Consider the following 25,963-nt stretch of genomic DNA (forward strand, 5'->3'; position numbering starts at 1 on the left):
TCTGAAGTTTTTCTCAGTTGGGTTACGGCTAGAGAGCGGGATCTCCAGAGTAATTGTTGCTCTGAGGAATCTGGGATCCATCTGTAGCAGGGGGTAAGGGGGCCCGTGTAGGGGAGAAGCTAGTACCAGGCATCTAAACAAGACAAATCCTTTTAGTGTCTTAACAGACTTGGACTGTGCTACACAGATGTGGCCAGAAAGGCCCTTCTTCCCCTTGCCCATCCCGTTTGTAGTAAATATGTGTACAAATGTTCAGTTTCATAAAATACGTTAAGAGGCACAGTGGCCATAGTCATAACGAGGCCATGGTCATGGGCCCAAGCCCTGGATCAACCAAATAACTTTGCTTTTGTTCCTTGGCCATGGACACCAGCCCCAGCCCCAGGCACCTGTCTCAAGAAGATGTACGGTGGTATCTGTCTCAGACAACAAGGGGGAACAAGGAGGGTATGTCAGCTCCTCCCCATCCCTAAAAGAACAACTCAAAACCCCCACCTTAGCAAACACCACCTTTTCTACAAAGTCTGGCATATGTGCACACACATACATTCTCAATGACAAGTCCTCCAGTGGTCAACCTAGAACATCATTAACAAATTATACAAATTGAAAGATAAAGCAGCTTTGGGTCATCTAATAAATCGCAGGCACAAATAAAAATCTAACCACTCAATTAAATCCAGCTTAGCTGAAATCATATCCTTTTTGAACACTGGAGTGGCTGATTTCCAAAGGATGTAAGAAGATCATTCAACACACGGTTATTCGATATCAACCCCTTTTCTCTGTGATTTTCAAACCTAATTAGCATTTAGTAAAGATGGCGAGATGTTCTATAGAGCTTCTATCACCGAGGGGATTACCTCTAGCTCAGAATAGGGGAGCATATGAAATCAGTCTGCGAAAAGGCACTGATGGAGGGGACCTGCGAGCTGCCCAACATTGGACCAGGCACCAAGGCTGGGGGATGGGAGAAAGAAGGCGAGATTGGAAATGAGTCTTGCCTGCCCTGCCCCCGCAGGGTCATCCCACCGTCCTGGCCAGCATTGGTGACAGCCCACAGTGGGCCAAGTACAACAGAGGCTGCTGCTGCAGGAAGCAGACCGGACTGTGTTCTTGTCTCTGACCACTCCCCCCGCTGTCCCCGGCCTGCCAAATGACCGCAGGTCAAACATGGGCGGGCTCCAGCTGGCCCTATATTCCTGTTGTGACTGCACTTAGGTTCATTAACACCCAGCCCTCCCTTGTGGGCACGCGAGGCAGGAAGCCTTGTCACTGGCCTGTTTCACAGCCTGGATTTTTCTTTCTCAGGAGCAGGGCAGCTGGTTGCCACAGCGGAGTCAGATCCTGCTTAGGGACAAGGGGAGTGGGCTGCTTGGTGCTAGTGTGGACGCCCATGGGGCTGTGTGTTCAGGGGCTCTCAGTCTGCCAATCTCTCTCATTAGTTGGCACTTCCTGGCATCATCAGAGGCTGAACTCCCCTGACACGTCCAACATTTGTCCGAAATACCCAGAATTCCGCCTGGGAAAGGAAACACTGCTTGTGGAAAACAGGCGAGGTGAGAAAATGCCAAGGACCTGGCCGGGGGTCCTCTGCAGGGATCGTGTGCTGCCAGGGGCAGTCGCCCCCCCGACAGACACGTTTGTGCATGAGCTGCAGAGAATCGGAGAGCCTCAGAGACCGCAAAGCATGCCAGAAGTCATTCAGTCCATTGTTTTTCCCATTATCCGTGCTGAAGAGCTATTCTCTCACATTTCCAACTCACTGTAGATGGATGCTTTTGTCAAAAACCACAAAAAAATGACTAGAAAAATGAAATTTAAAAAGCGAAGTGCAAATTCACCGACCAAACTGTAGGACGTTGCAGCAATGTCAGATTGTTATACAAATTTCTAAGTTCTTGTTCTCAGTGTCTGTACCACCACACAGCAGACCATTAATAAACAGTTCACAGACCATATTCTGAATGGCACTGGCCCAGACCTTTGCTCCTCAAAGTGTGGTTCAAGGGTCAATATTATCAGCATCACCTAGGAGCTCTTCAGACATGCAGGATCCTAGCTCCCCATCCCAGACCTACTGAGTCAGAATCCACACTTGCATAAAATCCTCAGCTGGTGTAAGTGCACATTAGAATTTGAGAAGCACTGGGGCAGACCAGGCTCATGCGTAAATAGATTACAAACGTTTTCCTCACATCCAAGCCTTACTACTCTTACAAGCCTTACTACTCTTACAAGTATCTTTGAATAAGACACTTGAGATGCTTAATGTTGAAGCATCTTGACTAAGTTGGAGAGTGGGTGGAAAACTTAGTAGAGTCTGCAGGCTGAAATATTTTCTGGGACTAAGGTAACTGGGCAATGCTGCAGGGGAAAGCCGAGGGCTCTACGTAGCCTGTTTGTGTCTGGACAATGCTAGGGGGTGGGAGCCAGTGGAGACTGACTGTAGCTGCTTGCCAGATCTAAAATGAGCCCAGAAGACTGAGCACAGGGGTGAGGGATGTTGGTGAATCTGACATTGGAAAATCTGGCGCTTCACCAGGGTCCAGTGGGGAGTCCAAGGTCAGGATGTTGGAGGAGACAACCTGATTCCATCACCAAGAGGGGGGCCCGCCTGACTGGAGACAGAAGCGTGTTTATTTAGATCTTGTCTGCTTAGCTGCTTGACTGGCTGCAAGGAGTTTGATTATCATTCTCCGGGGCTCTGCGCCCTCAGCCGGAACCATGTTCCTAATGTGCTTGGCCATTAAGGGCTCTCTGCACCCTGCTCTGTCTCCGGCAGTGTGCCAGAGAGGCTGGACGCCCCCAGGGGCTCGCTTTCTGTACCCCTCCTCCAGCATGTCTCTGCCTGTGTCTCGGGCTGCAGACCTACTTCAATCAATTCCCACTGAGGAGCAGCCCTGGTCCTTAATTAAACATTGAACCTGCACACAAGGGAGGAGAGAAGCCACAGCCCCATTAGTCCGGCCCGAGGAAATCATGAGGGAGAGACATTAACTCATGAGAGGTCCCTATCTCTGAGAGCAGAGTGGGTGCAGCCGCTCCGGGGCTCTCTTTCCTCGGTGCCACCCTGTGCCTTCATGGCCCACCTGCACTATTATGATCACTTCATTCTGACCCTCACAGGACTCCTTTCCTTGTTCACCCCAAGTCATCAATTTGTAGAGCTGGGGAGACCCTTGGAACCGAGGTCCCAAGTGGCTATGTGTCTTGCTCAAAGTGACCCAGCTGGTTTGTGTTGCTGCCTGAGACAACACAGGAAGATGCAGGATTTGTGAGTCGCACATCTGTGCTGATCCCAGTCCCCAGATAGTCCATCCCAGTGATGGTTTCTGCACCCAATATTTTGTCGTAAGAATCTACTCCCAACTCTCAATTTTGGTTCATAAAAAAATGGTCTCCTTATCAATGTATTTCCTCTGGTCCTGACCATCCATGTATTTTCATCTAACCAGTGAAAGGGTTCGACCACCTTGTCCTTTGGAGAATAAGTCATAAGAAGTTTCACCCAATTACTTCTCTAGAGGCCTCAGGGTCCATGTTGAGGCCACACTGGCTTCAATGGTGGGTCAGGGCAAGAACTATGTTGACCTTGGGTTATGAGATTCAGGACCTGTTCAAGCTTGGGGCTCATCAGATCAATCCCTTTCTCTCATCCCTTCCAGTTCTGGGAGATTCTAGGTAGCACTGGCCTTCATTATTCTATGCTTCAAAGTGGGGCTTCTTTTTGTCAAGTTCTATAACTTAATGAAAGGAACCGGAATCACATAAGCAGTGACAAGCATCTCAGAACAGAGGTGGTGGCCTTCCCCAGAACTCTGGCTGGAAATGACAGCATTCTCAAAAGAAAAGACCCAGGTACAAATACATCTCTCACTAACTTTTCCTTTTGACACTGTGAGCCACATGCCACAGCATGACCCCAAAGTCTATGCCCCGTGCATCCTTACCCTCTTTCTCTCCAGCAACACCCCACTCAGTGCTTCCTAAGAAATTCCCATCCCCCTCAGCATTTCAGCAAACTTTTGGGATTCCTTGAAAGTTCAACTTAGTCTTCACTTCCTCTCATTGACTGGGCATAGAGGAGCAAAGGCTTTCCTTTTCTCCTTTTGTGCTTTTAATCTTGGAAAAGGATACCTTCAATAAAAAGGAAAATGCTTTCCTGGAGACTTAAAAGTCAGTGAAAGAGAAGACCATGGAGCGGGAAGGCATGTGGAGAGTGTGCTCAAGGAATTTCTCCCAAGAATCACTGGTCTTAGGGCGTTTCCCTTTTGCCCCATCCTTCTCCTTCTGAATGAAGCAAAGGAATGACAGCATAGCCTAGCTGTTTCTGCTCCTCTCCAAAACACACATCATGGAAGGGTGATTATGTCCCAAGCCAGGAGCATGGAAGAGCACCAGATGCTGCTAGGAGCAGGTGTGTGGCACCCACATGTGCGTGGCCGTGCACCAGCGTGGCATCAGGTAGGCAGACCATATGTGGGAAACACAAGGCAGGATGTTCCTCAGCAGGGCCAGGATGGGGAAAATCAGGGCTGGGGAATCCACTTCTCTTCTCTTACCTGGGCTTCCCCATTCTTGTTTCCGTATTGGTGCAGATGAGACTGGCAAGGAATGTGGAAGAGGACCATGGAACCTTCGTGAGTCTACCTTCTGCTAGTGGGGATGACATGTGCTGATATATTCCAATTATCTTCCTGACTCCCAATATGAACTAAAGGCAAACCTCATGGGATAGTGCAGCATCTCAGGGTTAGGAAAGAGGGGACCCTCCCCACCCTTGGATCTGAAGGAGAAAGGGATGAGAATGGTTACCAGAAGCTGAAGGGAGAAAGGATAACATGGCCAACTTGAGAGCAACACTTGTAGGTAAAGGATGCAGCCAGCCCAAGGCTACCCAGGACAGAATGGGAAGGGAATAAAACCCCCAAACTCTCGGTTTTCCACCCCAATCTCCTGCCAAGCTCCTTATTGTTCAAATCAACTGAAAGTCAGAGGCAAGGGAGCCCACTGAGGTGGCCTTTACAGTCTATGGAGAATGCAGAGGATCTGGGGCACAAACAAAAGAGAGAGACAGACATATACCACACTATGTGGGAATCACTTTTATTTCTGTCCTCCGTCTAGACCACAGTCCCTGGAGGGTAGGGTGCGTGTGCCCTGTGCTCAAAGGACACTCAATAAATAGTGATTCCACTAACAAGGGAAAATATGAAAGAAGGAAGGAATGTCATCAAGAGTGCAATCAAAGCTAACTTTCCCTCATATCTAAACTAGAACCTGGTTATTATTACTTGTATCTCAGGTTCACTCTCCAGTGTGCAGAGGAAGCTGTCGTTCCCAGTCCATCCTCTGAATCTTTCCAGGGCAACCACTCCCTGTTTCCTAAGTCTCGCTGATCAGAGTCATGATACTCCAAGCTGGAAAAAGCCTCACCTGGGGAGCCGATGGCCTGGACAGCTGGCCGGGTGCCCCAGAGATCCTGGAAGCTACCATTGAACTCAATGCCCTTTGCAGCGAGGTGGGGGGAGCCAAGCGTTGCACGTTGCCTTGCTCGGCAGTTATTATGTTAACCACCAGCATCCAGCCTTCTCTAGACTGTCCAAGAAGCCCTGCCATTGGAGGCTGTGGCTATCCAGGGGCCTCAAACCAAGGCGGGTGCATAGACTCTAGCATCCGGCTGAGCTTGGGGCCAATCAGCAGAAAAGACATGACCGACTGCAAAACCCCACATCCCCAGGATGTGCTGTTTCTCTGCATCAGTCTCAGCACCCACGTCCAGTGGTCAGGTCCGTGGAAGGTGCTCTTCGTGCATTGGAGCACTCCACAACCCCTCTCCAGCTGAACAAAGCTACTGTAATTCTGCACACAGGCTGTCAGTATACTCCTCCCGTGTGTTCCCCTCCTTCCCCCTACTTTTCATTTGGAAAGTTTCATTTATCCCTCCAGACCCAGCTCATGCTCTTCTTCTTTGCCAGCACACTTTCCACACCCCTGCCGCCAGAGGCTAACCCAGCCCGACCTCCTAAGGAGCCTCTTTACTCCCCTTCCTGGCTCCCACAGCAGGTGGTGATCCCTGGATTACACCTTTATAATGGGTGGTTTCTGTGCTGTACTCCCCCACCAGACTATGATCCCCTCAAGGTCAGAGAAACTGTCGCTTTCATCTTATTATCAGCCTAGCACTAAGACAGGACCTGGCACATAGAACTTTATTGGATGGGCTTTAGCCTCAAGGGGCCAGAAATCAGACACCCTGGCCCAGATATCAGACCAACATGTGGAGACCAAACTATACCACGTATCAGCTTTGGACAGGGCTGACTACTGCTGGAAGCCCCAGTCATCTCATCTCTCGGGCCTTAATTTTGTTAGCTAAGCATTCCTTCATTTGTTCGTTCACCAATTCACCCATTCGTTCATCTGAGAAATATTTATTGAGCACCTGCTATGTGCTGGGGATTCAGAGGAGGAAAAAGACACAGCCCTGAAGCTCTAGCAACCCTTAGACTCGAAGGAGAGACAGAAAAGTAAACAGACGTGGTAGGGGAAGTAGAGGGGCCTGTCTGATCCTCGGACGAGGAGCCTGACCATAGCTGGGAACAGAGGGCACCCAGGGAGATCAGAGTCAGCTCAGTTCAGCAGGGAAGAAGCTGGGAGGGCAGGGTTCTACCAGGACACTGACCCACGGCAGTAAAGCCAGGGCTTGATCCAGAAGGAGGGTTGTGTTATCATCTAGAATCCCCAGCCAACTTGTGCCGAGGCCCATTACAGATTCCAGGCACAGAGCTCTTGAGACACAGGCCACTAATTTACACCCATCCTCTGTTTTTTTCTTCATGCTAACTGGCATCCCTGTCTGACCTTCCCCAATCCCCTGACAACCTGGGTGTCTGCCTGGCCAGCAGCCATCCAGAATTTATTTTTTTTTCCAAGCCCTGGCTGAGACCCAGGACACATGGGAGGGGGGCTAGGGGGGTGGGAGCAGTTTGTGCTGAGGCAAAGCCTGCCCTTCCATTCAGCCCAGCCCCAGGATGGGCCAGCTTACCTCTGAAGTGATGCCCAGCCAGTAGGGCTGTTTTTCTCCTACCCCCTGGAGATACCCAGGCCGATTTCAGTGCAGATGGCACCAGCAGATGCCAGTCCCTAGGAGGACCCCCTCCTCCCTAGCTAATGAGGGGAGCAGATGAACAAACCAGCAAAAGTGTACAGGGGTGGGAAGTGGAGCAAACACTAGATTAAGAAGTAGGAAAGCTGGGTTCCAGTCCCAACTCTACCATGAATGAGCTATGTGACTTTGGGCAAGTGACTTCACCTCTCTGAATCTAGTGTTCCTATTGTCTGAGTCTGCAATTCTAGCTGTCGGGACAGCATTTACTGCTTTGAAAGAAAAGCACCTCGTTCTCATTTCTGTTCCACCATTAACCTGCTGTGTGACATTAGGTAAATTCCCTCACCTCTCTGTGCTGAAGTTAGCACAAGTTTACAAGTCACACTGCATACAGCACGGGATTAAAACAGTGTAAAATAAGGGTCACACTGAACCCAAGAAGAAGTCCTGAGGATCCATGAAACACTTTTCCCCACGTGCTCCCACTGCCCCTATGCTGGGATCCCAGTCGCAAAGAAGCTCCTGGTCCACCTGTTACAATTTCTGTTCTCCTCTGGACTCCTGCCCTTCCTCCTCACTTACAAATCTTCCTCCTCTTAGCCAGGGTCCTCTGTGGCCATCCGTGGCTCAGATGTGCCAGCTCGGTGAGTCTGAGGCCAGTGTAGGAATTCTCAGCCTTTACGGACTCGGTTCCTCACCTTGTGGAAACCCGGCCTGGCCTCACAGGGACAGGAGGGGCTGGCTGCACACTTGTTGGAGGTGATGCTGGGCTTATCTGCAGCCCCACAGCAAAGGGGTAACCAGAGCCACTGAGAGGCAACCACGAGGGCTATTGATCAGAGAACCCCACTTTTCACTTCCGGAAATAGTGTAAGAAACACTTAATTAGGTCTGGACTTGAGCACAGACTAGCCACAGTAGCCTCTTAGAAAACGCACATGTGTGTCTTCTGCAAACTGACAAGGAGGCGAGCTGACATGGGTAAGGATAAGGGGCTGCCAGGTGGCCATCCAGGGAAATAGGATGTGGGGGTGGGACAAAATACACTGGAAGTTTCTCTAGACTCTGAAGCCCATGAGGGAGGAAATAAAATGTAAAAACCTTGAGAGAGAGAGAGGGGTGCCTGGGTGGCTCAGTCAGTTGAGTGTCTGACTTTGGCTCAGGTCATGATCTCATGGCTCATGAGTTCAAGCCCCATGTTGGGCTCCGTGCTGATAGCTCAGATTCTATGTCTCCCTTTCTCTCTCTTTGCCCCTTCACCACTTGCTCTGTCTCTGTCTCTCAAAAATAAATAAAAACAGTACAAAAATAAAAATAAATAAAAACCTTGAGAGAGAAGACCCCAGAGGCAGTCCCCAAGATGAAGAGTGCCAACCAGGATACATCTGAGGAAAGCAGCTATGGGCTGGGTGCAAGGCATTGTTTTCAAAGTATTGCAGGCAGCCAGGCCCTTCCAGCCTACCGAGTTCAAGTCTGGCCATGCAGCTGCTGATGTGCTGCTGGGGCAGGACCAGAGTGCTTTGAAATTTGGAGATCCATGGAAGGGATGGAGAGACCCAAGGGTTCCCTAGATAACCATGGACATTTGTAGAATAACAGCAAAAACTCACACTTATGTAGCATTCACACAAATTAACTCTGGTTATCACAGAGAGCACTGTAAGATGATCACTATTATTTTCCATATTTTAGAAAGGCACAGAATAGTTAAGAAACATGTCCAAGGTTAAACAGATGATTAATGCCAGAGCCACACTCTGAACTCCAGAGTCTTCTTCTAATGCCTATGTCCTTAACCACTATGCAACACAGTGTCTCTACAGTGAATCAGGATGCTGCCTTCTGTAGGGCAGGGCCCTGCCTCTGTGTGGGGGTAACCTGCCAGAAGGACTGAGGGCCCCAGGGCTAGCCCAGGTCCACACCTGCCTGGGACCTGGGGGAATCCAGCCCCAAAACCTAGCCCCAGGCACCTGCCAGTCTCACAACTGGCCTAGGGATGAGGGCTGGGGACCTCACAGCACCCACATTCTCCACAGCAATGCCCAGCCATCAGTTTTAAGCTAAAACTTCCCATGGCAGCCCAGCCTTTCCCCAAACTTTTACAAATGCTGGAAGATAAAAGCGCAGGAACCGGCATGAATGGAGTGGGTTTTTAAGAGACCATGTTTAACATCAAGATCCCTCTGATGTGAGTAATTTGGATTCTGATGCATTTCTGGATTGTTTGTTGAATTATACATCAGCAGCTTCTGGTGCCATAAAAAGCGCCACTGTCACATGGCTGCTCGGAAACCTGCAGCAATGGAGACAGTTGGGTTCACAGTTTGGAGACTGAGAGCTGCCTTTGAGGATCGTGAACCAGCAGAAAAGGAGAGGCGCAGGGAAGCGGAGAGAAGCTGATGGGAAGATCTGGGGAAAGGAGAGAGGTGAGCTCGCTCCTCCCCACACACTCATGAGAGCCCAGCAAGAACAGACCCGGACACAAGGTGAGCACACATGAGCTTCCTGGCAGTCCAGCCACATGCACAGCCCTGAGAAAGGAAGGAAGAGGGCTGGGAATTCACCCTGAAGCATCACCCATCATCTCTGCTGCCTGAAATGTGTCACTCCTCCAGGTGGGTACTCCCAGCAGTGGGGCCCTTCTGCTGGTCCAGGGGTAGTTACCGCTGTCATTATTAACTTTTTGCTATGTGTTTGTACATTTCTTGCAGGCTGGTATCCTTATTTTAAAAACAGAATCTGGGCCACCGGGGTGGCTCAGTCAGTTGAGCGTCTGACTTCAGTTCAGGTCATGATCTCATGACTCATGAGTTCGAGCCCTGCAACTGTCAGCACAGAGCCTGGAGCCTGCTTCAGATTCTGTGTCTCCCTCTGCCCTTCCCTGGCTCGCATGCTGTCTCTCTCTCAAAAAATCAATAAATATTAAATAAGTAAATAAAAACAGCATCCAATGACAGCATGCCTGCATGCCTGTTTGGCTGAGGGCACAAAGCAGGGAGGTAGTGCACCTAGCATCCCATGGTACTAGGTGGCTGGAATAAAACCGAGTCTCTGTTTCCTGACTTCCAGGCTCTCTACCATCAGCCAGAGCTTCCCATCTCGCTGTGGAGGCTCCCAGCATCTCTGACAACGTCAGACTCATTACTTAGGCTGGTAACTCCAAGTCCTCTGCCTGGGGCAGCAGAAAGCTAAGGCATGGAAACCCTAAGCCCAGCCACCCAGTACAAAGCTGAGCTCTGCCTCTAGGAAAGTGTATCTTTGAGCAGGTTCTTAACTTCTGTACCTCAGTTTCTTCATCTGCAAAATGGGCTTGATAACAGTTCTTGAGCTTCCCTGAATGAGACACTACATCTGAAGCTTTGGCTCAATGTCAGGGGGATAGTAAGTGGTCAATACATATCATCTACTGTTTTCATTAGTGTTACTCTCCGGCAAAACTGCTGTGAGTTCAGAAAGCTAACCCCAATGTTGTCCAGTGAACACCTTGATGAGCATCCTGCCCTCCCCACAGGACCATGTTCTCACCAGGGCAGTTTCTGTTAAGTCTCCCAAACCAGAAGGGCCAAGCCAGGAGGCCCCAGGGTGCGCTGGAATTGTCCCTGTGGTACTGTCACCACGCTGATCTGGCAGGAAAATCATCCCTGCAACAGGACTCTTCATGAAGCCAGTGAGCCAAAACCACCCTCCTGGACCAGCCTAGTTTGGGAGCCCGGGCTCCAGGGATGCAGAACGGGCCCCGCAGCCCAATTATAAATCAATCTAGCAGCGCTCGCCAAGCCGATTGCCATAAATGGCTCTAAAAGCTCAGCCTCTTTGGGCCCACCAGGCTCAGGCCTCCGAGATTAATGAGCATCAGCTGCAGACAGGCTGGTGGGGACAGACGCCACCGATCTAATGAGCGGGGTGGCCCAGCCCTCACCATCTTGAGGTGGGCGGGGCTCATGAGCAGGTGTCATTGTCATGCTGCCCTTTTGCTTTGAAAAGCAGAGCTGCTGTCATCAAGTGGCATCTCATTACCCCACCCCAGGGTGCCGTGGGAGACTCAAAAGGCCATCCACAAAGACCTGGAACTCGGAGGTCACAACCTTTTGCCCCTTGGCTGTGTTGGAGACCACGCTTTTCTCAAGGTCTCTTGAGCCTGGGGCCCAAAGAGATTTTAGAATCCTGATATGGCCTCCTTCCCCACGCCACCTGGTTGGTGGTGCATCTCAATTCAGGGGACACTGCTAGAATTTTCCTCAGTCACCTCTGGTGTGGTCAGATGCACCAAGTACATGGATTTTGAATCACCTGGAGTTCATACACATCTGTGCAGAATTCAGTAAGCACGAATGTCCAGCATTATTCTGGTCACTAAAGGACACAATTCAGCCCCCACCACATTTGAATGTCAGTCCTGGACACAGGCCCTCAGGAGACTGTCCTGTAACTACAACAATGACAATGATCATTTATTGACCTTTATTTTGTGCCAGCAACTGTTCTAAGCCCTTTCAACCTACTAACTTACTCAGTAAATAAAAATGAGAGATACTGAGTAACAAAGGGTCAAATTATATTAAGGCAGTCAATGCAGGTGAAGCAGAAAAGGGAACCATTACTTAGACTGGAATGATTGAGACAGCTTTCACAGGGGAGCAGGACCACCTTGGCCCTATTGAGTGTGGGAGGAATATTCCAGAAGCAGAAGCAGGCACACCCAGGGCAGGGATAAAGCGAGTCCCCTGACGGGCACATGCCTATGATTTGGGGGGACAGAGCCTTGGGGCCACAACGTGTGGCATCTGAAAATATAGCTAGGATGAAATTTCAAAGTTAAGGTTTTATTCCTGATTAAAGTTTTCTTCACTTAACTGTGCTTCTTTTCCATTTGTCAGGAAAGTAATGTTTTTCTTTTAAGGAAAAATATACACACAGTTAAATGTATTGATCTGAAGTATACACTTTGATGAGCTTTTTAAAAAAAAATGTTTTATTTATTTCTGAGAGAGAGAGAGAGGGAGGGAGGGAGGGAGAGAGAGAGACAGCATGAGTGGGGGAGGGTCAGAGAGAGAGGGAGACACAGAATCTGAAACAGGCTCCAGGCTCTGAGCTAGCTGTCAGCACAGAGCCCGAAGCAGGGCTAAAACCCAAGAAAAAAGAGATCATGACCTGAGCCGAAGTCGGACGCTTAACCAACTGAGCCACCTAGGTGCCCCAATGAGCTTTTAACAAACGTACCCATTCACCCTGGTCAAGATCTAGAACACTTCCATAGTGCCTGAAGAATAAGGAAATTTTCTTTTACAACCTGATTGTTCTGTCCCTACATCTTCTAGGCATTTGTGGATCAGTATAAATCAAAATAATCAGCTTCCTCTCTTGCCCATCTCTGTTCACCCTCCCATCCCAGGAGAAAAAAATAAAATAAAATTAACCCATACCTGGAGAGACAAATGCCTAATGTCCCCAGAACCAAGCTCGACATGTGGCATAGATGGGAAGATCCCTATGTTTCTTAAATAAGAGAAGGAATAAATATCCTCAGATTAAAATCTCCCAGGAAATAACAGACTCCGCTTTCTCCAGGCTCCCCTATGACACTGACAGTCACAAAACTTTCCTGTCCCTTCTCTTGTGATTGAAGAGAAATCTCCAACAGGATGCCAGAGAGCATTTTCCGGTTACTGCCTTCTACCCATGAACTCTCCCATGCTTTCTACAGACAGTCTACCTCAGGCCTCGAATTCCAGCTTCTCTGGGAAAGCAAATTTGGGGGATTAGGGATACTTATATTTCACCTAGGCTATTCAGTGACAATGTCTGAGGCCAAATGTGTCCCAACCTCAGATACCCTCTCTTCCTTCCCAGCCCCTCCCCAGTGTTCATGGACCAGGGCACTCCTTGATTGCCCTCAGGCAAAAAGCATCACAAAGCTTCCAGAAAAAGAGAGGCCCCAAGAAGGAGCATCCACGTGCCTGTGGGCATTTACTTCCTAGCCTAATCATCACCTGCTGTGGCCATAAACCATGACTCGACAACACCTTCCCTAACCCCCCCTCCCCCCCCCCCGACTGAGTCCCTGAGAAAGTCCCTTCTGCACAGCTTGCTGGAGAGGGCAGCTTATAAACAGCATAAGCCAGCATTCCAATCAGATTATTTCTCACTTGCAGTACTGCACAAAGAAAAAAAAATAATGCTGAACATTCTGTTCATGGAAGAAAAATAGCAGCAGAAAACTGTCACATTGTTTGGTCTATTTTCAATTTCACTCTCGAGCCCTGGAAATAGCTATCTGTGCAAGCAGGACAGAGGAGGACTCCAGCAACCTGACACATGGGTCCCAAGTCAGGGTCGGGAGCTGAGGAAGAGAGAATGGTAGCAGTCAGGAGGGTGGGTGCAGTGGGCTGGGTTACAGAGGGTCAGATGCGCCAGCTGTGGAGAAGGAACTCCGACTCAGAGAAGAAACAGAGGCCATCGACTGGGGGGCACTGCTGGCTGCCAATGAGGTGTGGCTCACAGAGCGAGGGTTCTCAACCTCCGTCACACACTGAGATCACCTGGGAGTTTTGAAAGACAATGTGATCACAAGGTAATCCCACGAATCTACACGTGTGATAAAATCGTGCGGAACTGAACTCGCATGTGTGCGCGCATACGCAAGTGCACATAAAACTGGTGAAATCTGAATGGGCAAATTTGGTGTGTTATACCAGTGTCCATTTTCCACTTGGGCTATTGCACTATAGTTATGTAAAAATGCGACCATGGGGGAAACTTGCGTGGAGGGGTGCAGGGACCTCTCTGTGGAACCGCTTGCAATTGCATGCATATAACAATTTCAAAATAGAAAGTAAAAAAATGAAAAAGATGCTGTCTGGCTTAATGAGTGGGGCGGTGAACCTTCTCCAACAAAGTTCTAACAGCTGCCCAGCTGATCCTCTGTGCGGGCAAGGTTGAGAAGTGCTGCCCTAGGAGCCGAGATGCTGGCCGAGAAGTTAACAAACACGTGAAATGAAAAGTTACAAAACATGTGAAAGCAAATGCAGCAATCTGCATATGCTTCCAAAGCCTTCATTAGTACCTGTTGAATAAATAAACGAACTGCTACCTGAAGTATTATAGGCAATCAAAGAAAGGAGGAGGAGGAAGGCATCATGGTAGAAGTGGGATCCAACCAGGACTCAACAGAGATGGGGAACTCTGATGCAGGAGCAGCAAAGGGCAGTGTAGGTCAATGATGAAAGGCTTGGAGAAGGTGTGGTCATACGAGGGAGAAGGAGGAGGCCTGAACTTGGACATGGTTGAGGAGAAAGGGTGGACAACACCGTGAGTAAGAAATGCTTCCATTCCTGCCTTCGGGTAGGATCTCTCAACCACCTGAAACAGCTTTAAATCCTTACAAATTGCCAAGGGCAACTGTCAGCAAAAAGACAATTTTCCAGAAGACATTTAGCATCTCTTAGGTGACCAAAATGTGGAGAGCTTGGAGAAGCTTCAGAATATAGCATGGATAAGTATGAAAGTAAGGCATCCTCCTCATGGCTCATAATCCCTTGCCGACCTGCACTCAGCTGGCCTTAGGTATCCCCATCTAGAATCCAGCCAAACACTAGAACATACCAGAAATGATCTGGAAAGGGTCAACATAGCAATCTCACCACCTACACACCATAGCTAATGCACTTGACTCAGCAGGTCCCTTGAATACTCGCTCAATGCCTTATTCTTCTTGCTTTACACACTATTCTAATAAACACGATTATCTGTTTCCAAACTCACAGAAAATTAAATAGGAACAATTAAACAGATGATGCATCAGACAGCATTGCCAACAACAGTGACAAGTGATAGATGACAGATACCCCCATAATACAGGGGTACACAAATCTACAGAAAGCCACCTGGGGCACTCATCTGGCAGAAGAGGCCATCGTAGCAAGGTGGAGGGGTTCCATTGTAAAGGTGGTGAAAGAACATTAGGATGCCCAAGCCCAGGTTCTAAAAGGCTTGCAGAGCCTCCCTTTGCTTTTCCTTATGCTTGCTATTAATTTGTCCAATATATGTGCAAAGGTGTGTCTGTGTCCTGATGCCAGCTGCTGGCAGGTAAGAGGCAGCTGGTTAGCCTTTCTGATTCCAGAGAACGCCCTCTGCCAGAAACACCAGTGTGCCTCTCAAAGCTTGCTTTCTTCCCTTGTAGCACCCACCACTGCCCTCCCATGGCATGCAGAGCAAAGGGTAGGCTGTTCTCAAACTGCTCAGTCTGTTGGGTCAATCAGATGCTCAAGGAAGGCACCATGGCCTTGCATGCGATGAGTCTGGCTGTGAACTCCAGCGGCAGCTTGGCCAAACTGCCAAGGTGTGTGTCCTTGACCCAGGTGCTTCATCTCTTGTGCTGAACACCCCTACCCACTGACCCACCATCCAGGGAGCTAGTGTAGAAGAGCTCGTTAACAAAACACAAACCACTCAGCTGACCCAATGCCACTACGTCCATGTGCAAAACCCAGACGTCTCCTCCCCTGACCTTGAGCCTCTCCTTGGTCAGCTGCTCTCCTTGCTCTCTGTGTGGTTCAAAGCTGGAGAGAAGGGCCTCCCCACTTTCCTTCCCACACCCACACCCGAGGAAACAGTGCTCAGACGAGAGATGAGGGAACACTGGGTGGTCTTTCCAGATCCCTGCCCTGGGTTTGGAGGCCTTAACATGTGGATATGGCCCCAAGAAAGGGGACGGTGGCTCTAGACCCAGGCATCCCGAGGTGTGGCCATGCACTGTTTCCCACTAGCCCGACACCCAATCGGGGAAGCCATGTCGTTTTCACCCAAAGGGGAGAGTTGAGAAAGACAAATTAGGCAGGGAAGCGAGGCTTCTGGAAGCCCCTGTGCACATGGGAGCAAATGAAAGCATTAGCCTAGGACCAAGCAGGCAGGTAGGGGCCGGGGGTTTCAGGACAGTCCCCAGCTCTAATTGCTGCTACAGACTGCTGGGCAGCCTGGGTGACACCTGGAAGTCTTCTGTGGATCCTGAGGCATAAAACATAAATCATCTCCCTCTCACTTTTTACTAATCTTGCTTTCTTGCTGTGTCAGCTGGATTCCCACACTGGCCTGGGTTTAAATGGGGACTTCTGTTCTCTCCTGGCTTTTTTTCTTCTTTCTCTTCTACCTCCTCCTCCACTGACATCCCCACTGAAAGTGATGACAGGAATACAAAGTTTAAAAGGTAGGTCTGTTGCTTTGCTTTGTGGGGAGGGAGGGCGGGGGTGGGAGAGAGGAGAAAGGGAGTGTTTAGGCATCCTTGTGGCGGGGGGTTGGGGGGGGGAGACAGAACCCGAGGGAGTAAGGGGGAAGGTGGCCACTGACCACCATGCAAACTTTCAGGGGCCACTGTCCCTTCTTGGCAGAGGCCTTCATTGTTCCTGGGGCAGCGGGGGTAAGTTCACAGTAGATATGCTCTCCTCCCTGTGGGCTGGACTCGGGAAGCCTCTGGGAGGCTCAGGGCTCACAGAGCGGAGCTGGGGGAGGGCTCTGTAGCTGACTGTCAATTCTGAGCAGCAAGGATCACCCTAGACTCTGTGGGTGGTGGGAAGAGGAGGATTTCTTTCACTTCTTTTGTTTCCACGGGCCCCTAAGCACTCCGTGACGCATTCACCTGGAGGCATTCACCTGGAGGCCTGACCCTAACTAGCTCCATGAGAAACCTGCACCTTATGTAACCCTCCAGCAGGCTGACCTGATAATGCGCACGATGCCACATCTCCGCAGGGTTCTGGCCTGCAAAACTCCAGGAAACACCCCCAGAAATCTTTCAGAAGACTCCCCTCCACTGAACTCTGGGAGAGTCACCCTAGTAACATCACCATCGAACCTAACAGGGGACAAGGTGCCTGCCCCCGGCTCTCATGGGGTGGAGGAAGGGCCAGAGAAAGATAGCAGTGGGACCTGCATCCGCTCACCCTGTGTCGCAGTCCAGTGCTTACAGGCCCTGAGCCTGGGAGGCACCAGGCAGGCATCACTGGTGACAGAATTGGGACACTGCAGGGCCAGTGAGGCTGCTCAGGCCCCGTTGGCTGCACCTGGCCACGAACCGGGCAACAGGGTGGCCACACGGTACAGGGCAGTGGTTAACAATGGGGCCACCAAGCCAGACTGCTTGGTTGGGATGCTAACGAGCTGTGTGACAATGAATTATTTAACTTTCCTGTGCCTGGTGCAGTCTACTGCTTAAAGGGGGTGAGAGCAATGGTGCTACCTCACGGGGGCATAAAGATTAATTGAGATAATTCATGTAAAGGGTTTGGAACAGCGCCAAGCCTGGATCAGTGCCCCGTGTAGGGCTCTGGTCGCTACTCTGATTACATGGTGGTTGTTCTTGCTGTCCTTCCTCCTCCTCCTCTTCCTCCTCATTGTCCTTCTCCTCTCTCTCTCACTCTCTTTCTCAATCTCTCTCTCTCTCTCTCTCTCTCTCTCTCTGTCATGGCTGAGACCAGAGGCCCAGAAAGACAATGGGGCTGCAGGGGTTGCCATGAGTGAGCAATGCAGAGGGAGGGATGCTAGGGGCCTCCCGTCACCCCAGCATCCCCTCTGGCTACTCCAATGCTGGTCCTACTTTTTGAGACCTGCTTTGAGAGAACATCCGGGGTTGGATTGTTTCCAGGGGAGACAGAAGGGGCAGCTGGGGGTGGGTGCGTGTGGGGGGCAGGCAGGAGTGTTATTCACATTCCCTTCTCAGGGATGTATGTTTTCACCCCAAAGCTCTCAGAAGCTATTTGCTGAGATATGACACTTTCAGCAGGATGAAGACAGCACGTGGGGATAGCGCATGAGATTCGCTGATCGAGAACCTGGGTTTGAAACTGACCACCACTAACTGTTTGCCCATCATGTCACAGAGTATCGGATTCCTTGCAAAATGATGGGGCAGGACAAGGCTGCTCATATAGGTCCTTCTAGTTATTAAGTTCCAGGTACCGGGGCTCTATCCCTGCCACGTGGACTCACCAGGAGATGCTGAGCGGCTGCTTCTCTCTGATTTTATTCCTCCTTGATTCAATCTCCTCGGGCTTGAAAACAGCCAGAGGAGCAGGGACAAAGGGAATTAGAGGGTCCCAGCTGCTTGCTGGCCTGGAAAGGATTGGTGACAGATATTTGTCATCCCAGGGGAGGGGGAGGTAATGGGCAGTGGTACAGCAAGACTACTGAGCCAGAAGCCTGGGCCACAAAGCCAGGATGCAGGGGGCTGGGTGTTCTCCCCAGACCCCCTAGCCAGGTGGTATTTCTGGCTGTCACCACACGTACCACGTGGCACACAATATACACTGTGAAGATAGATGCAGAGCCTCCAGCATCCTTCTCCCTCAGATCCTCCATCCTGTGGAGGATCCAGACCTACCCATGAGATCGTACACTCGCTGCAATCCAGGATAAAACAAAAAATTTTCAGGTAGACCAGCCTTACCCTTGCTACCTGCAGTGCACTCTATTTTCTTACTCTTTTCCATTATTTAAACTGTTGGTCACAGCCCACTAGTACTGGACTTAGCGGCACACTAAGTTTTGGAAGCACTGTTTGAGAGGCGGGGACGTGACAAGGACTTCCCAAGGCTACAACACAATGACTCCATCTTGCAGAGGGACAGACTGCTTGACAAGTGCAGAGACCACATGTTTCTAGGACTAATCAGCAGGGTGAGAAAGTCTTCCCTGCTGCCTGGGCCACAGCAAGGACAGCGGTCCCTCTGTCGCGCCGATGACTAATTCTCAGCACACACAGAAGCTGCCTCATTTGAAAGGGAGGCACACGCCTCCTGCCACACAGTGTTCCAAGTACCTTCTTGGTGGGATACGAACGAAGCAGCCTTAGGTAAGTCACTGACGCTGTCCCAGAGCGCCTTCAAAACTGCAGGCTGTCACCCACCTGTTACACTCTTCCCCCTCACTTCTGAGTGTTTTAGGACGGCAGGGACCCAGGCCCTTTCTAGTCTGCCAGGTTTTCACCCTCACCTCTCGTTCCTGCTCTTTGATGGCCCCCAAGAGCTTCCTGAACACATGAGTTACAGGACAGACCACTCCTCTGGCCTCTTGGGCTCAGAGCAGCTGCTCCCTTCTGGCCAAAATGTCACTCATTTAGGCATACTTGATTTTTTTTATCATATTACAAATATATAAAGCTTCAGGCCAAGGTCTAGTGTCCACCTAATGCAGTCCGTCCTACTCTGCACGGAGAAGAGCCCGATCCAGGGAGGCTGGTGACTGGCCTGGAGCCACGCAGAATTCCAGAGTCGGGGTCAGGATTCAGCTGCTCTGTCTCCCAGGCCCCCAGGCCCCTCACAACTTCCCCATGAATGAGAATGAGCAGGGTCACCCACCCGTGTGTGAGCAGGAGAGGCTGAGGTATCCCAGGGGAACTGAAATGGAGTGGGTGATCATCTTGAGGGGAAAACCCAACCTTCTCATTGTCTCCTTCTCTAAAGATTAAAAGCAAAAAGCTCACATGGGGTCTTCACTTCTAGCATCTTCACGTTCCTTACAGAGCTGCAGAGGCGAGGTGGGGCTCTAGAAACATCTACACTGACAGCCCTTCATCTGTGGGTGTGGAGAGACAGACATTAACATTCCTATTTGTTCCAGGAAGCCCCTGCCTGTCAGATGGCCCTGACGTGAGCAGGGTCTCATTAGCTCAGCTGGCCTTTCCCCTAGGCTGGCCGAAATGCTCTGACCCTGGCTGGCAGACCCACCCCAGGACCCAGACAACCTCTGAACAGCAGGGCTGAGAAATATGGACACACACACATCTGCACATGCACATAACACATAATGGTGTACACACACGCGTGTGTGCATGTGAGCACAAGGATTGCTCCGGTGCTCATTCTAAAAGGCCTCTTGGAGATCAATCTTCTCTGCTTTATCTCTATTCCTTGGGCTATGTCAGCACATCTATCCTGGTCTGGGGTGTAGACATCACTTTTAGGACCTGGTTCTAGCCAACTGGGCTAAATGGGGCCAATTCTTTGCTTTCTAGGGTAGATTCAGGGTTTTCTTAAATTTTCAAAAATGTTCAGTGCAACTGTTGATTCACATCAAAGTCTCTGTTACTGCACAGCCACACTTGAACTTAGAAGACAGATTTTTCACATCAGAAATGAGGATTGTCAAAAAAAAAAAAAGAAAGAAATGAGGACTGTCTGTCACATTAACAAAGATTTAATAAAATTTCATAGCTTTCTAGTGGAAATATAAATTGGAACAATACTTTTGGAGAACAATTTAGTAATAGATTGCCAATCCTTAATGTGTTTATACTCTGACCTAGAAACACCGCTTCTGGGACTCCAGCCAAAGGAAACAGAGTCTGAAATACAGGGATTTTTTTTTTAAAAAAAAGAAAAGCAAACCTTTCCACATAATCATTTTCATATTAGCATTATTTATAATTTTAGAATTAGAAGTTACTGAAACATAAAACAATATGGGAGCAGGTAAGTTAGTTATGATACACTCACATAATAGAATATTAAGCACAGGTTTAAAATTATGTTTATGAAGAGTTTATAACAAGTAGAGAAATTACTTAAGTTACAATGTTTCACTAAATAGCCCAGAAAGAAAATCATGTATGTATACACACGATTATATACATATAAAATCATACACCCCCCCCCACACAGAGACATATAAAAATACATACACATACATACATACATATACATACACACACATACATGATTTTCTTTCTGGGCTATTCAGTGAAAAAAATATACGACAATCTTAACTATGGGAAATAATTAGTATTAAAAAATTGAAAGGGAATATTAACAATGGTGTGGGTGGTAGCACTCTGGGTATGTGCTCTCTTCTATATGTTTCTGTATTTTCCAAGTAAAAAAAATACCTTTTCTTTTAACTTTTTTAAAACTTCAACCAAAAGGTATGTCATAAACAGGAAGGGCTGGTCACATCTCTGCCACCACCTCTGCAAGTCACTTCAGGGACATGATGTGACCATTCTGACCACCTCAGTCACGCCCGCACCCCTCTTCTTCATCTCCACAATGAGTGTGTGGGGCCGCAGGACCTTTAAAACCCCCTCTGCTCTAACCCTCGGTGCCTTGAAATATCCCCCTCCTGTATTTGAGAATGGGATCTCAGAAAGGGGCCCAAGAGGTGTAACCATCTTACGAATGAAATACTATCATCATCCGGACCAGCAATGGACTTGGAAGGCTCTGCAAGAAGATATAGCTGCTCTCTCACAGCTAGCAGCAAAACGTGCTGACACAGTGTCCTTGGGCTTAGACATCCGGAGCCAAACGCCTAGATGAAGGGGGTCGCTGGCAGCTGTGCCGTGAAGCCAGGAATCACTGTTGGGGGAGGTGGGTCCTCAGCACTGGGTCTCCCTGTCCAAGAGCCCCACCGAAGCAGATCTCCAGGGCGGGGACCAGGCGACAGGATGAGCCACGCTGGGAGTGGGGCAGATCTCCCCGCCTACACTCCCTCCGACAGCTCTGGCCCCCAGACATCTCCCTTTGACCAAACTCCACAGATTTTTTTGGTCTGTTTTGAGCACGGGGGCACCTCCTCACAAGCTGTATGTCAGGCCTCTGAGTTCCGGTTCCTCGGTAGTGTTACCTGCCATCCCCTTGAGTCTGTTCCTCTCTTGGTGAGCCCACAGTGGCACCTGCAGAGTTCACAGGGGAGGGGAAAGGAGGAGAATCTACATACTGAACTAGCTTCCCACCCAGGAGGAGAGGATGAATGGATTTCTCAGCTCTCTTCTGGGGTAGAATATTTACTTGTATATTTACGTGTAATTGTAGCTCTCTCTGGACCTGGGCCATCTTTCCCACAAGCTGGAGGGAAAACGTCTTGCTCCTAGACCTGACATTCAGTCAGTTATGCACCTGGATGTTTACATAGTGAAATATGTCCACACTGGTTGGTAAGAAGCCATTGCCTTACAACACCTCCCCGGTTGCTACATCCGCCCTAGCCGCTGGGTACGGGGGTCCCTAAGGACCTCCCTAAGATCCATCACCTAAAGGGCCAATGCTTGGCCCAGCAGGAAGCCTTCAGGATCCTTTAAAAAATTTTTTATAGTTTATTTCTGAGATAGAGAGAGACAGAGCATGAGTGGGGGAGAGGCAGAGAGAGAGAGGGAGACATAGAATCTGAAATAGGCTCCAGGCTCTGAGCTGTCAGCACAGAGCCTGACACGGGGCTCAAACCCATGAACCATGAGATCATGACCTGAGCCGAAGTCAGACGCCCAACCAACTGAGCCACCCAGGCACCCCATCAGGATCTTGACCCAGCAGTAGGCTTCATGCCCTTGGTGGAAAAATGTGTTGAATTTCACCTCTCCTGCCCCGTCTTCCTGAACTGAGCCCGTTGGGTTGACAGAAGCTAGGACTGTAAATCCTTGCAGAGAGATTTGGTTTAAAACTAATAAGGACAAGTTTTGGGTTGGATCACCACGCTGTCTCTACTGCCTGGGGCTGGCAACAGTGATGGGCAAAGAGGTACCAAGAGGGGGACTGGATCGCCTTCTGCCAAGCACTCACCCCTGCCCCCAGGTCCACCATCATTTTCTACTCTCACTAACTGCCATTAGGAGGGCCAAAGGATGCCACGGATCTTCCTGGACTCCTGTCTTTCTCTTTCTGGCTGTCTATCCATCCATCTGTCTGTCCAGCCTCTCCCTGTGGGCTAGCATCCCTTCTGGACGGGGACTCCACTCAGAGCCAAAACCTCAGACACAAGCCCCAGGAGATAACAGCCCAGTCCTCAGCAGGGTCTTGTAGAAAAAGTTCTGGTGCCTCGGCTGTCACCCCAATTATGTTTGTCTGTGCTATGATCTAGCTGTCATGAATTAAAAAGGAACACAGGGGGTTTAAGGCAAGGAAATGTTTAGAAACGGAGAGAGGATGAAAGAAATGGGGCTGTGCTCATATGGTTTCACTTGAATGTATTCAGATCTGGTGGAGACAGGAGGACATTTAACTTCTAATTAACGAGTCGCTCCTCCCGTCCAGGCAATTCCCCCATCTCCCTCTCTGCAGATGGGGGCCCGAGTTCTCCTGGAGCCAGGCGACTCTCTGCATAGGCTACACTTCCCCCGGTTCCATGAAGCTACTCCCACCCGTCCGACTGTGCGCTGGCGCGTCTCCACCTTGCTTGGGCCTCAGCCCTGCCATCTCTCATCGACAACTTGTTCTGATGCTTAATTGACAAGACCATAACCTTTGAAGGGCATTTTATGGGCTTGGCTCTCACCACCAAATCTATCTCAAGTTAAACTGGTTTCTATTTACTCACACCAAAGAGCCCAGAAGGTAAGAAGGGGCCATTGCTGACACTGCAATCACGACTGTTATTGAAATCTGGGTCTTCTTGACTTATTGCGAGGTTTTAGATGGGCCCTGATTGCAAGTTCTACCCCAGTCGGAGCAACAGCTGTATGAGTTCAGATGCCCTATTTGTAGCTACATCATCTTGAGAAACATGGAGGAATAGAAGACGCAAGCAAACAGTGTGTCAAAGTGTGAGCAGAAAAGGAGAACCAGAAGTTCTGGCATCCCTTATTCAGATTACATTCTTCACCACCTTCAGTCTTTGTTTCCATACACAGACTTTCCAGGGGCTTCATCTCTGCATCTTCTAGATCTTTCTGTTTAGGGTAGGATGGATCCCAAGTTCTACCCACCAATCATATCCCCCAGTGCCTTGACATCCAGACATGTCTGAAGTGGCCTTGTTCCTCCCTATCTTTCTGAACCCAACAAATGCTCTCTTTCAAAAAGTTCTATCCATAATTTTTCCCAAGTTAAGGGAGCTCAGCTCTCTCCCCACTTCCCAGCCCTCAAGTGGAGCTCTCTGCTTAGAGAATCCCACCCCCCTTTATGCTATCTCTGATGGCCACACCCTGTCATTCTTTAGGTCTCGGAGAGGCTATTCCTGCCATTCACTCAAGGTAGAACCCAAACCTGATTACTCTCTGTTTCAAAACCCTACTTATTCCTTTCAAAGTCCTTATCACTGCTTGTCATTATTATTATTATTATTAGTCATTTTTTTTGGTCTTGTCTCCCCCTCTAGACCTTGGCCCCACTTGTTGAATGAATGAATGAGTGAATGAATTGGACAGATGGAGGAAACTGCATGCCTCCTGTGCACACGCCACTCTTCCTGTGCTGGTGATACAACATTCAACAAGCCAGAGGCCCTGTAGGAAAGTGAAATCGTGAGAGATGTCTGCAAAGACTGAGGGCTGAGACCCAGGCAGAAGGAAGGGGACAGCATCTCATGTGCTGAAAGCAAAGTCTGATATAAATATCGCACAAAATCTATTAGTGTTACCAGCAGAGAGGGCAACTGCTTTTTAATAGAAGAAGATCTTCCTTGGAGGCGATTATGAGGCCCTGATAGGGATCAGGTGACATGTTGAGGTTTTGCAGATGGATTAATGTCTGTTTACATCTAGTTGCTTGCGGCATCAGGGAATTCTTGGTTTTCGGGGGGAAGGTGGGAGAGACAGCCTCTGCAGAAAGCTGCGTGGGCAGAGCTCTTCTAGGTATTATTGTGGGGAGCCACTGCCTGCTGTGGGTCACAGAGCAAGCTGGAAAGAAAACCAGGGCATTGGGGAGGAACTTCCATGTGGAAAACACCAGCCAAGATTCTGGTAAGGCTCCCCTTTCCCTTTCTCCCAAACCTCAAAGGTTTGCCAGTAGGGTGGAAAATTATTGCTGATATGGAGGAACTCCAGGGAACAGAGGTCTGGGGTCTTTCAAGGCAAAGTCACCTGATACACAATAGAACTGCAGTGTTGAGCGGCCACAAAGGAAGGAAGGAAGGAAGCCAAAAAAGAAGATGAGTTTCTCTTACACAGATCGTCCCAAATGCTGTCTTAAACATGAATACTCTTGTTAGGAGATACTGCTCTTCCCTGAGCTTCACATAGGGGTAAACTGAGGCCCAGGACAAGCCAATGGCGGACCCAACCACAATGGAACAAGGTCTGGCTCCTGGCTCACTGCACTGTGACCCAGGAGGCATACACAGCAAACCTGCGGCTCAAGACTGAAATCCCCTGGGTTGGGTCAGTTCAGCCCTCCCAGTGCAGTGAGGTTGTATGCAGCCCACAGGTTTACTGGCCACACTTTCCATCTTAAGTGCACAGGGTTTCTGGAGTGGGTGCCAAAGTCCCTCAGGTATCAAGGCTTGGGCACATCTCTGAAGCTAGAGCAACGAGCCCGGGGAAGGGTCCACGGGCCTGCTTTTCCCACCCTGTGGCAGCCATCAGGGAAGATGCCAGTGATTATCATGCCGCCTCAGAGGCCACCCTCTGCCCACACCTTGAAGTTCAAACTCTTGACAGACTCGCTCTCATAAACCCAACTAGAGGTCAAACTCAATGGAAAACACACCTAAGCAATTCAGTGGTACCTTGTACATGGAGTTACCACACATCTTTCGTTGCCTGCAACAGTCCAGGTTTATATGAGTGGTCTAGGCAAAATCATAATAATGCCCCCTTTTACCTTCAAAGCTCATGTAGTTTGGACAACAAATTCCAGGGTCTTCCTACTTATAAAGCACCTACCAGAAAAACCAAATGTTATGGAATCCCCATAGTGATGATGCTATTTTAAAGCGTATACACACATTACCATGAACACGCCTCACTCCCACGCCTCTATCAACCACCCATCAGATAGAACTCTCACTACACCATGCACAGCATGTAACCATTAATCCAGCATGCATCAACAGCATGCGCCCAGCCACAAGCCATGTTTTCATACTTCTAATAACACTTGAGTCTCCCAGGCACAGCGGATGTGGCTTTCTCCCTTCCACTGCTCAGGCCTA

The 25,963-nt window shown here is 49.4% G+C and overlaps 1 protein-coding gene across 3 annotated transcripts in view; it reads right to left on the reverse strand.

Annotated features, from left to right (window-relative positions):
• Positions 1 to 25,963, reverse strand: part of PLXNA4 (plexin A4) — a 363,413-nt gene that overhangs the window by 246,968 nt on the left and 90,482 nt on the right. The window contains exon 3 of one of the 3 annotated variants that reach the window (XM_039243570.1): positions 23,532 to 23,548. The exons of the other annotated variants lie outside the window; for them this stretch is intronic. Within the exon in view, the coding sequence (XP_039099501.1) occupies positions 23,532 to 23,548 (17 nt within the window). The remainder of the gene's footprint in view (positions 1 to 23,531; positions 23,549 to 25,963) is intronic. 3 annotated transcript variants of the gene reach the window in all.

This window comes from Hyaena hyaena, unplaced genomic scaffold, assembly GCF_003009895.1.
Source record: "Hyaena hyaena isolate Hyena2069 unplaced genomic scaffold, ASM300989v1 scaffold_8, whole genome shotgun sequence".
NCBI classification, from domain to species: Eukaryota; Metazoa; Chordata; class Mammalia; order Carnivora; family Hyaenidae; genus Hyaena; species Hyaena hyaena.